Source organism: Eschrichtius robustus, chromosome 17 (genome assembly GCF_028021215.1).
Source record: "Eschrichtius robustus isolate mEscRob2 chromosome 17, mEscRob2.pri, whole genome shotgun sequence".
In the NCBI taxonomy this organism is placed as follows: domain Eukaryota; kingdom Metazoa; phylum Chordata; class Mammalia; order Artiodactyla; family Eschrichtiidae; genus Eschrichtius; species Eschrichtius robustus.
In genome coordinates this window covers 14,050,063-14,063,378 of record NC_090840.1, presented here as the reverse complement: position 1 = coordinate 14,063,378, position 13,316 = coordinate 14,050,063, and the positions used below count along the sequence as shown (strand labels likewise).

The window sequence follows — 13,316 nt, the reverse complement described above, 5'->3', positions numbered from 1 at the left end:
CAAAACACCAGTGTCTCTTTGCACATCTAGATGCCTGTTGATTGGCAATGCTGCCGTTTTTACACCAGCTGCTTCTGTTCCAGGGCTGCCAACACAGGCTGCTCACCTTGCTGGTAGCAAAAGTGATTCTCCGAATTCTAGGAGATGATAATTACCATCATGTCTATCATGATGATCTTGTAGCAAGATAGCATCTACCTCTTAGGGGTTACTGATTTTCTGACTTGTCTTAGAAATTTGCTTCATTCTGTACCATCCTGGTGGTGCTGGCAGTTGGTCATGGCTAGGCTGATGTGGCACAGTCCTGAGGCCTGAATATCAAGGCACAATTAGCTGGTGTTTCCTAAGGAATACCTGTCCAGCTCTGCCCACACTGTCACTCATCTGTCAGTAGAATCAGGTGGAGATTCAAGTGGACTAAGGAATCCATTTGAACTGGCAGAGATGCTCCAAGATGCTCTCCCTTTGCATCGCAGGTCTAGTTTTTTGAAACCATACAGCATGAAGGCAAAGCTCAGGGGACTGAACTAGTGGGATTATACAAGTTCTAGGGCTCCATGTTTTTCTGAATGGTTGAATCCTAACTCCAAAACTCAAATAAAGGGGGATATAACCACTGCAACAGTAATACCCAGGGCACACCCACTATTAAGGCAGAACCTGAGAGAATACAAGCTGATCTAAGGTGGCTGGTTGTAAGCCTGTAGTCCCCAGTGATGCCCATGGCCACGCTGGTCCTACTTCAGAGCTTTGTCTGATGATCTAAAAATTTAAGGTGCAGATTTCAACTTTGCTCCATTTTAAAAGCACTCCAAACCCAGGAATCGCTGCGGTGACTCACTCTCTTTTACAGGTGAAATTGAACACACTTTAAATGAGTTGTTGACAAATTCATCAAATGATAAATTTCCTCTCCCTTCAACATTTAATCCCATGGTCATTCGAAATCAAAGGGGAGAGAATGAAAAGGATTTAATATTGAGTTAGAAACCTTGTTAACAAAATGAACTTTCCTACTCTGTAAACACAGAGAAGAAGTTACTGCCTTTGGAGTCTGGAAGGTGGTTAATACTGTACATGTCATCTCCATGGAAGAAAATGAACGCTGAAATAAGCACATCTCAGGTCAGAAAACTTATTTCATCCATCCCGGAGAAAAGAATACATTAAACTGAGCTGATATTCTTCAAAGCTGCTTTTGCAGCTGAAGGCTATGGTGTTGCTTCAAATTGCGTTCCCAGGGCTGGAATAATAGAATGATGGGAAAGTTCTTCTCCTCTTTAATTTCTATCATTTTATTTCCCTGAAAGTGCTGCTTAATGAGTGAAAAGGCACAGTGGACTTACTCACGTAGAACAGGAACAGTCAGCCGGGTGGCAAATGTCCTATGCCTTGAGATCTGGGCTAAGACGTCACTTTCCATTACCTTGCACTGCACGTTTCCACATAATTTAACTAATGCCACTGGGTAGAGCAGTCTTTGCAATGTCTGTCTCACAAATTGGAGAAAAGGCTACTCCCTGTGATCACCTAATAAACTAATAGCTCTGGGTACCGCAGAGCTGGGCAGATTCAGCTTTTGGGGAGGCTTCTTGGAAGTAACTCAGGGTTATCTGAGTTCAGACACATCTGTAATGGAAATTGTGGGGCTTTGGGAATTGAGCACAGGCAGATGAAGTTTGTAAGTAAAATGTAATAGGTAAGAGTTGGACTTTTGCTCTCTGCTGAGGCATTTGCTTTTTGTCAGCTAAATAGTTAGGTCATGGGAGTACTTTGCCCAACATTTTGGAGCCCCTGCCGTATTCACGTCCCACTCGTGCACATCAAGGGCCCTGGACGAAAAACGTTTGTTTCTGGCTCCACTTTCTCCTTTCCCTGTTGGGCTCAGGCAGCCATCCTGGAGCTGGTATTTCCAGCCCAAATTCAAGTCTGCAGAGAATAGAACCTTCAAACTTCAGTCTATAGATCATGCCCTTCATCTTTCTACATGGCACAAATAAAACCTGTGTTAAAGGAGACCACAAAGTGAATGCCTCTATTCAAGGCTAAATTATCAATAACACTCTGACCCAAGGCAATTCTCCCAATTTAACAGAGGGCAAAAACTGTCTCAGAGAAGATAAATAACCTGACTAAATAAGGTCACCTGGCAGGGACGGGACCCAAAATCATTTTTTTCACTTGTAACCACTACAATATGCTGTCTCCCAAGTATGTAAATAAAGAAAATCAAATTTTCATTACACAATAGTTTCCAAAGTGTGTAATGCAAGAGAAAATAAGACCAGTGTGCCATTACATCTGGAATGTAATATTTGGTTCTTGGTGAAGATATGTTATTGTTCTGGCCAGTCAATACATGCTAGTTACAAGGAGGAGGAACCTCATTTGTAGTGCCCACAAATACATCTCCACATGGATGCCCAGCTGCACTTTACTGCAATACCACCACGTCAAGCTCATCATCTTTCGCACGCATGCTCTTTTTCCTCCATCTACTATCTCAGTGACTAGAACCTTTCACCATTGTCATCCAAGCCAAAGATTTGGTGGTCATCCTAGAGTCTTCCTTTTCACTAACTTCCTACATCCAATTAGTGTCCAAAGCATCTGCTGCCTTCAGTCTTAGTTGTCCCCAAATGGCTCCTCCTAACGTTGCCAGACATAAATTCTAAAATCCAAATCTTCCAGAAAGATTGTTTATTAATGGCTCCTTATTGTCTTCAAGTTAAAATCAAGACTCTTCAATATCTTGCACAAGTCTCTTCCTGATCCAGCCCCTGCCTATGTCTCCAGCCTCACCCTGCATCATTCTTAAATCACATTCAACCATCAGTCATAGAGATCTAGGTGTAGTTCTCAGAATGTGATGTGTTCTCTAGGCATTGGTGTCACTGCATCAGCTGAGGAAGACATTGATTACCATGCTGACTGCGGAGGGAATACTCTGCAACCTCTCCTCTCCATCCTTAGGCTGAGTTATGTGCCCCTTCTCTGTGTTCCCATGGCAATCTGTGCCATTCCTGTCATGGTTCTTTTTTTTAAATTGAAGTATAGTTGCTTTACAGTATTGTGTTAGTTTAAGGTGTAGAGCATAGTGATTCAGTATTTTTGTGGATTTATTCCATTATAGGTTATTACAAGATAATGGGTGTAGTTCCCTGTGCTATACAATAAATCCTTGTTGTTTATCTATTTTATATACAGTATTTGTATCTATTATCCTGTATGTCTAATTTGTCCCTCCCTCTTCCCTCTCCTCTTTGGTAGCCACAAGTTTGTTTTCTATGTCTGTGAGTCCCATTCTGTTTTACATACACATTCATTTGTATTATTTTTTAGATTCCACATATAAGTGATATCACATAGTATTTGTCTTTCTCTGTATGACTAATTTCACTCAGCATAATATTCTCTAGGTCCACCCACATGGTTGCAAATGGCAGAATTTCATTCTTTTTTATGGCTGAGTAATATTCCAATGTGCGTGCGTGTGTGTGTGTGTGTGTGTGTGTCTGTGTGTGTATACACACACACACATATACCACATCTTCTTAAGTCAGTTTGTCTGTTGATGGGCATGGGTTGATTCCATGTCTGGCTATTGTAAATAGTGCTGCTATGAACATTGTGGTGCATGTATCTTTTCGAATTAGTGTTTTCGTTTTTTCCAGATACATGCCCAGGAGTGAAACTGCTGGATCATATGGTAGTTCAACTTTAGTTTTTTAAGGAACCTCCATACTGTTTTTCATAATGGCTGCACTGTCATGGTTCTTATCACACACACACACTGTATACTAGTTTCATTTTATTCAGTTGTTGCTCTATGACACCTCACTGACTGGTAGAGGGGATTATGTCTTTATCCCTAGCTTTTATCAAAGTGCCTGACATCTACAAACACACAGCAGAAATTCAACATATGTTTGCTGAGTGAATTTTTAAAAAATGAAAGGCAGTGAATGGAGAAAGGAAAACTATAATAGAGATTCGTTGGGGATTTGAGTCAAATACTATGTCAGTCAGAGACAGCAAACTTTATCTCTGTGAAGATGTTTCCAGAAACATTACCTGAGTCTTGCCTTGGAGGGCCTGGCCTTGAGAGACAAATGTGTTCTTCACTTTGCTCTCTTTGGCTCCCAGATGGGAGGGATCCCAGATGCTCTGTGGTACTTAGTACCCTCTCTGCACCCTCACAGAGTGCTTCTCACTCTCTCCCTTTTCTTGTGGTTGTGTTTCACTCATCCCTCTTTAACTGAAAGTTCCTTGAGGGCCGGAACTATTTCTGTCTCATGCTTACATTCGCCATGGGGCACAGCAGAATGCTTTTCATTTCTCAGGTCCTCTATAAATGTTTGTAGAATGAATGAAAGCATAACTAAAATTGAAAAATTACTCTAGATTTCTCTCTCAGGGCTGTTACCCCCTTGTAAAATATGTCAACTTTAGAACTGGCAGGTTTTATTGTGTTTCAAGTGTTTTAAACGTAACCCAATAAAAAACAAAGTGAGCTCATCAGTTTCTTTTCTCATATTGAGCTTACACACTGGTTTATTGATCAGGGTGCTTAAGTCTTATCCCCACTGTTTATTAGTGTTTATAAGCCCCAGCTAAGAAGACCTCGCTGAGCCATTATACTGTTTTCTTATTGGAATTTTAAAGCTTCACTGGGTTTATTATCCAAATATACCATGACTGCTAAGGTGCTGGAGAGATAATGCCTATGTGAAATGATTCTTTAGCAACAGAAAGTCTTAGATTCTAATCTAATCAACTATGAACGATAACATTAACAAGACTTGAGGATTAAAGAGAGTTAGGAGCCAGCACTGAAAATAAATGCGATTAGAATATGAGCACTCCATCTACTTTCAGGGGGAAAATGTTTTCCCTTTTGCAAGTACTTTCACTGCCCACATACTTTTTCAGAATGAAATAGAACTTCATAAATGCTGCAGTCATCATTCTCACTCTGGTAGTTGCTTTGTAAATAGAAACAAAGAGTGTCTCATCTGTGACAGTGCTTGGAGGAGGCTACTTTTTGTTAAAATGCAAATGTATAAAAACAACCAAATGTAAAAGAAATTATTTAACTTTGCCCTACTTCAAGATAGATGGCTGCCTACCCTAATGTCACCAGGGAAATCAAATCTTTGATGGCTGTTCCCATGTTTATTTATTTTAAAGGTGGATTACAGTCCTTTCTTACGATGATATGTGCGCTGTGAACATTTGGTAGAATAATGAACAAAAAGCTCATTCATTCATTCATTCATGCATTCTTGAAATCAGTTCAAATATTCTATGTAGGCACTATGTAGGCACTATGATGGGCGATAAATAAAGTCCAAAAAGAATATTCCCTGCCTCTAAAGAATTCTTATTCAGGTTAGGCAGAGAGACATGGAACAATACACTGCAACACATCAGGGCTATAATGGATCAATACACAAGATGCTAAGGGAACACAGAGAGGAAGAAAACTCAACCAAAGCTTCGAGGAGAAAATGGTACCTAAGTTGGGTTTTGTGCTTATGTAGCAGTTTTTCATACAGACACAGATGGGACAGGTGATCATGCCAGAGGGAACAGCACATGTGATCATAGAAGTATAAATGGAAATGGCATCTTGGTGGTTTGGCACAGTTGGAATACAAATTACAGTAGTACTTGTGCGGATTTTTGTTTTTGAATTCATGAAGGAATTTGAAAAATAGAATAATGTTGATAATGTTACCTCTAAGTTTGCTTCACCTAAAATTTCATTTAATCTGAGAGCATTTAAGCCTAATCACATTTTGCCACCAAACGCTTACAAGGCTGATTTCCATGAGTGTATTCAGTACTACACTGGGCGTATCCTGGGGTCGTTGCATTAGCTGTAAGTGACACTGTCTGGGAAATGGTGGCAAGTCCTCTGGGAAAGAGTAGACATGGGGAGTCACTCACCTCGGAGCAGACTGTGGGGTCCGGTCCCTGACTCCCAAATTCTTTGCTGTGTTCTGAACTCGTGCTCCCTGAAAGAAGTAAGGACAATCACTTTTAGTTCTGCATTGTATTAGTAACCATTTAACAAACCATTAACATTTGAGTGTAGAGTATTGATTGCAACAATATATTTATATTTAACATCAAGAGAGACTCGACGAGGAGAAAGAAATCATCATCTGAGCATTTTCAGAATTAATGCTTTTAAGCATCAAAATACACTGATGTGTTCTTTCAAAGGATTGATACTTATTTCAAAAGCCATCTAAATCATTTCAAAGTAAGGTAAAATGACAGCTTCCTGTTCACTACCTCATCTACGTCTTTATTCAATATTTAAGCAATTAACTTTTAAGACACTGAAAACAGGAAAGGAGCATACTAGAAATACCTGCTCTGTGTCCCCACTTTCCTGGAACGGAAATCACAGTTCTATCATATGCATACAGCCTGTTTTGTCCTTAGCTGAATATTTAGCTATTTTAAACTTCATATTATTTATCAAGAAAATCTTTCCTTAAACAGTTTAAAGCAATTTCTGGACGAGGCATATGCATGTGGATCTCTGAAATATAAGAATTCTGCCTCAGAGTTTATAGTACAAAGATAACATGCTTTAGCAATGAAAAAGTCTTTGCAAATCTGTCAAGTTCATGAATATTCATTGTTCAGTTCCTAAGGGGAATGAGTTACTACATAGAAGCAAACACCAGGGTTTGGGGCTGAGTATAAATGGAGGAGAGTGGTTTAAAAAACCCAAAACTCTCTCCCTGCTACTAAATTCTGATGGATGGGAAGGGAAGAAAGAAAAGGAGAAGAGAAAGAAAGAAAAAGAAAAGAGTATATTCTCTCAAGATGGACCAAATAAAGGAAAGCAAATAGGGAAAAGGGGATGTGTATGGCAAAAAAACAGATGGGAAGAAATTTAGGAATTGCAATTATGAAGTTAAAAAAACCTCTTTATTTTGAAGTAATTTTAGACTTAGAGAAAAGTTTACAAGCAGAACAGAGAGGTCACATACTTTACCCACCAGGTAAACTCCCTCTAATTTTAAGCCTTCACTTAATCACAGTATGATGATCAAAACCAGGAAATGCTATTAGCTAAGCTGCATGTCTTATTCACATTTCCCCATTTCCCTCCACTAATGTCCTCCTTTTCTATCCCAGAATCCAATCCAGGATCCCACACTGCATTTTGTCTTTGTATCTTCATGGTCTCCTCCAATCTGGGACAATTCCTCAGGCTTCCTTGGTCTTTCATGACCTTAACACTTGGGATGAGTACTGGTCATTGTTTTGCAGAATGTCTCTCAATTTGGGTTTGCCAGATGTCTCCTTATGATTAGATAGAAGATATGTATTTTGGGCACGAAAATCACAGAAGTGATGCTGTATCTTCTTAGTGCATCATATCACTGAGGCTGGTCACCATCATATCATATAATGTCCAAAAGTCTTGTCACCAGTGACATTAACTCTCATCACTTGGGTAAGGTGGTGTCCACCAGATTTTTCCACTGTAAAGTCATCAGCTTTCTTTTTGTACTTAATAAATCTGTTGCGAGAGAAACTGTGAGACTATGCCCATATCCTGCTTCTCTTCAAACTTGTGCTCACTGATTTTAGCCTCTATTGGTGCCTCGTGCCCACATCAATACCACTGTAGTGTTTGTGAACTGGAATGCTTCTGTAAAGAAGAGTTATCCCTTCTCCCCAAACTGTTTATGTATTCAAGTATTTATTTAAATCAGTATGGATTCATGGCTATTTATTTTATCCTATGAGTTATAATCCAACATTTTTATTATTAGTAACATTTTGTTGTTCAAATTGTTCCAGTTTTGGCCACCGGGAGCTCCTTCAGTTTGCTTCTCATGGCCTGTTCATATAACCACAATCATTTTTGAGTACATGTTTATTTTCTGGCACCTCAAGACGCTCCAGGCTCATCTTTCCTGTCTCAGCTGGGAATTAACCTCTTCTACAAGAATCCCTGGCTCTTTTTTTTTTTTTTTAAATAGATCTTTATTGGAGTATAATTGCTTCACAGTACGGTGTTGGTTTCTGTTGCACACCAAAGTGAATCAGCTGCATGCATGTATATGTCTCCATGTGCCCTCCCTCTTGAGCCTCCCTCCCATCCTCCTTATCCCACCCCTCTAGGTCATCGCAAAGCACCAACCTGATCTCCCTGTGCTATGCTGCTGCTTCCCACTAGCTAACTATTTTACATTCGGTAGTGTATATATGTCGATGCTACTCTCACTTTGCCCCAGCTTCCCCCTCCCACCGTGTGTCCTCAAGTTCATTCTCTATGTCTACATCTTTATTCCTGCCCTACAACTAGGTTCATCAGTACCATTTTTTTTCTTTAGATTCCATATATATGCGTTAGCATATGGTATTTGTTTTTCTCTTTCTCACTTACTTCACTCTGTATGACAGACTCTAGGTCCATCCACCTCACTACAAATAACTCAATTTCGTTTCTTTTTATGGCTGAGTAATGTTCCTTTGTATGTATGTGCCACATCTTCTTTATCCACTCATCTGTCGATGGACACTTAGGTTGCTTCCATGTCCTGGCTATTGTAAATGGTGCTACAATGAACACTGTGGTACATGTCTCTTTCTGAATTATGGTTTTCTCAGGGTATATGCCCAGTAGTGGGATTGCTGGGTCGTATGGTAGTTCTAGTTTTAGTTTTTTAAGGAACCTCCAAACTGTTTTCCATAGTAGCTGTATCAATTTACATTCCCACCAACAGTGCAAGAGGGTTCCCTTTTCACCACACCCTTTCCAGGATTTATTGTTTCTAGATTTTTTGATAATGGCTATTCTGACCGGTGTGAGGTGATACCTCATTGTAGTTTTGATTTGCATTTCTCTAATGATTAGTGACGTTGAGCATCTTTTCATGTGCCTCTTGGCCAACTGTATGTCTTCCTTGCTGAAATGTCTATTTAGGTCTTTTGCCCATCTTTTAACTGGATTGTTTGATTATTTGATATTGAGCTCCATGAGCAGCCTGTATATTTTGGAGATTAATCCTTTGTCTGTTGTTTCATTTGCATATATTTTCTCCCATTCTGATGGTTGTCTTTTTGTCCTGTTTACGGTTTCCTTTGCTGTGTAAAAGCTTTTAAGTTTAAATAAGTCCCATTTGTTTACTTTTGCTTTTATTTCTGTTACTCTAGGAGATGGGTCAAAAAAGGTCTTGCTGAGGTTTATGTAAAAGAGTGTTTTTCCTATGTTTTCCTCTAAGAGTTTTATAGTGTCTGATCTTACATTTAGGTCTTTAATCCATTTGGAGTTTACTTTTTGTATGGTGTTAGGTAGTGTTCTAATTTCATTCTTTTACATGTACCTGTCCAGTTTTCCCAGCACCACTTATTGAAGAGGCTGTCTTTTCTCCATTGTATGTTCTTGCCTCCTTTGTCGTAAATTAGGTACCCACATATGCATGGGTTTATCTCTGGGCGTTCTATCCTGTTCCATAGATCTGTATTTCTGTTTTTTGTGCCAACCATACTGTCTTGATTACTGTAGTTTTGTGGTATAGTTTGAAGTTGGGGAGCCTGATTTCTCCAACTCCATTTTTCTTTCTCAAGATTGCTTTGGCTGTTTGGGGTCTTTTGTGTTTCCATATGAATTGTAAAATTTTTTGTTCTAATTCTGTGAAGAATGCCATTGGTAGTTTGATAGGGATTGCATTGAATCCATAGATTTCTTTGGGTAGTAGAGTCATTTTCACAATACTGATTCTTCCAATCCAAGAACATGGTATATTTCTCCATTTGTTTATGTCATCTTTGATTTCTTTCATCAGTGTTTTATAGTTTTCTAAGTACAAGTCTTTTGTCTCCTTAGGCAGGTTTATTCCTAGGTATTTTATTATTTTTGCTGCAATGGTAAATAGGAGTGTTTCCTTAATTTCTCTTTCTGATCTTTCATTGTTGGTGCATAGGAATGCCAGAAATTTCTGTGCATTAATTTTGTATCCTGCAACCTTACCAAATTCACTGATTAATTCTAGTAGTTTTCTGGTGGCATCTTTAGGATTTTCTATGTATAGTATCATGTCATCTGCAAACAGTGACATTTTTACTTCTTCTTTTCCAATTTGTATTCCTTTTATTTCTTTTTCTTCTCTGATTGCCGTGGCTAAGACTTCCAAATTTATGTTGAATAAGAGTGGTGACAGTGGACATCCTTGTCTTGTTCCTGATCTTAGCGGAAATGTTTTCAGTTTTTCACCATTGAGTATGATGCTTGCTGTGGGTTTGTCATATATGGCCTTTATTATGTTGAGGTAGGTTCCCTCTATGCCCATTTTCTGAAGAATTTTTATTATAAATGGGTGTTGAATTTTGTCAAAAGCGTTTTCTGCATCTACTGAGATGATCATATGGTTTTTATTCCTTAATTTGTTAATATGGTGTATCACACTGATTGATTTGCGTATATTGAAGAATCCTTGCATCCCTGGGATAAATCCCACTTGATCATGGTGTATGATCCTTTTAATGTGCTATTGGATTCTGTTTGCTAGTATTTTGTTCAGGATTTTTGCAACTATGTTCATCAGTGATATTGGTCTATAGTTTTCTCTTTTTTGTGATATCTTTTTCTGGTTTTGGTATCAAGGTGATGCCGGCTTCATAGAATGAATTTGGGAGTGTTTCTCCCCCTGTAATTTTTTGGAAGAGTTTGAGAAGGATCAGTGTTAGGTCTTCTCTAAATGTTTGATAGAATTCGCCTGTGAAGCCATCTGGTCCTGGACTTTTGTTTGTTGGAAGATTTTAAATTACAGTTTCAATTTCAGTGCTTGTGATAGGTCTGTTTATATTTTCTAATTCTTCCTGGTTCAGTCTTGGAAAATTGTACCTTTCCAAGAATTTGTCCATTTCTTCGTGCTTGTCCATTTTACTGGCATAGAGTTGTTTGTAGTAGTCTCTTACAATCTTTTGTATTTCTGTGGTGTCAGTTGTGATTTATTCTTTCTCATTTCTAATTTTATTGATTTGTGTCCTCTCCCTTTTTTTCTTGATGAGTCTGGTTAAGGGTTTATCAATTTTGTTTATCTTCTCAGAGAATCTGCTTTTAGTTTTATTGATCTTTGCTACTGTTTTCTTCGTTTCTATTTCATTTATTTCTGCTCTGATCTTTATGATTTCTTTCCTTCTACAGACTTTGGGTTTTCTTTGTTCTTCTTTCTCTAGTTGTTTTAAGTGTAGGGTTAGATTGTTTGAGATTTTCCTTGCTTCTTGAGGTGGGATTGAATTGCTATAAACTTCCCTCTTAGAACTGCTTTTGCTGCATCCCATAGGTTTTGGGTCATCGTGTTTTCATTGTCATTTGTTTCTATGTATTTTTAAATTTCTTCTTTGATTTCTTCAGTGATCTCTTGATTATTTAGTAGCACACTGTTTAGCCTCCATGTATTTGTGTCGTTTACAGTTTTTTTCCTGTAATTGATTTCCAATCTCATAGTGTTGTGGTCAGAAAAGATGCTTGATAGGATTTCAAATTTCTTAAATTTTCTGAGGCTTGATTTGTGACCCAAGATGTGATCTATCCTGGAGAATGTTCCATGTGCAGTTGAAAAGAAAGTGTATTCTGCCACTTTTGGGTGGAATGTTCTGTAAATATCAATTAAATCTATCTGGTCTATTGTGTCCTTTAAAGCTTGTGTTTCCTTATTTATTTTCATTTTGGATGATCTGTCTCTTGGTGTAAGTGGGGTGTTAAAAGTCCCCTACTATTATTGTGTTACTGTCAATTTCTCCTTTCATGGTTGTTAGCATTTGCCTTATGCACTGAGGTGCTCCTATGTTGGGTGCGTAAACATTTATAATTGTTCTATCTTCTTCTTGGATTGATCCTTCAATTATTATGTAGTGTACCTCCTTATCTCTTGTATCAGTCTTTATTTTAAAGTCTATTTTATCTGATATGAGTATTGCTACTCCAGCTTTCTTTTGATTTCCATTTGCATGGAATATCTTTTTCCATCCCTTCACTTTCGGTCTGGATGTGTCCCTAGGTCTGAAGTGGGTCTCTTGTAGACAGCATATACATGGGTCTTCTTTTTGTATCCATTCAGCCAGTCTGTGTCTTTTTGTTGGGGCATTTAATCCATTTACATTCAAGGTTATTATTGATATGTATGTTCCTATTACCATCTTCTTAATTGTTTTGGGTTTGTTTTTTGTGGGTCTTTTTCTTCTGTTGTGTTTCCCCCTCAGAGAACTTTCTTTAGCATTTGTTGTAAAGCTGGTTTGGTGGTGCTGAATTCTCTTAGCTTTTGCTTGCCTGAAAAACTTTTGATTTCTCTGTCAAATCTGAATGAGATCCTTGCTGGGTAGAGTAATCTCGGCTGTAGGTTTTTCTCTTTCATCATTCCTGCCACTCCCTTCTGGCCTGCAGAGTTTCTGCTGAAAACTCAGCTGATAACCTTATAGGGATTCCTTTGTATGTTATTTTTTGTTTTTCCCTTGCTGCTTTTAATATTTTTTCTTTGAATTTAATATTTGTTAGTTTGATTAATATGTATCTTGGTGTGTTTTTCCTAGGGTTTATCTTGTATGGGACTCTGTGTGCTTCCTGGACTTGGGTGACTATTTCCTTTCCCATGGTAGGGAAGTTTTCGACTATAATCTCTTCAAATATTTTCTCAGACACTTTCTTTTTCTCCTCTTCTTCTGGGACCCCTATAATTCGAATGTTGGTGCATTTAGTGTAGTCCCACAGGTCTCTGAGATTATCTTCTTTTCATTTTTTTTTCTTTATTCTGCTCCTTGGCAGTTATTTCCACCATTTTGTCTTCCAGCTCACTTATTTGTTCTTCCGCCTCAGTTATTCTGTTATTGATTCCTTCTAGTGTATTTTTCATTCCAGTTATCGTGTTGTTCATCTCTGTTTGTTTGTTCTTTAGTTCTTCTAGATCTTCGTTAAACATTTCTTGTATTTTCTCAATCTGTGCCTCCATTCTATTTCTGAGATTCTGGATCATCTTTACTATCATTACTCTGAATTCTTTTTCAGGTAGATTGCCTATTTCCTCTTCATTTATTTGGTCTTGTAGGTTTTTACCTTGCTCCTTCATCTGTGACATATTTTTTTGCCATCTCATTTTTTTATGAGTGGAATTGTGTTCCTGTCTTACTGGTTGTTTTGCCTGAGGCTTCCAGCACTGGAGTTTGTAGGCTATTGGATAGAGCTGGGTCTTGGTGATGAGATGAGGACCTCCGTGAAACCTCACTCCAATAAATATTCCCTGGGGTCTGAGGTTCTTTGTTAATCCAGTGGTTTGGACTCA

General features: G+C 38.4%; 1 protein-coding gene across 1 annotated transcript in view; it reads right to left on the bottom strand.

Annotated features, from left to right (window-relative positions):
• Positions 1–13,316, bottom strand: part of PREX2 (phosphatidylinositol-3,4,5-trisphosphate dependent Rac exchange factor 2) — a 291,158-nt gene that overhangs the window by 1,190 nt on the left and 276,652 nt on the right. The window contains exon 39 of the mRNA XM_068525808.1: positions 5,953–6,020. Coding sequence (XP_068381909.1) covers positions 5,953–6,020 — 68 coding nt within the window. The remainder of the gene's footprint in view (positions 1–5,952; positions 6,021–13,316) is intronic.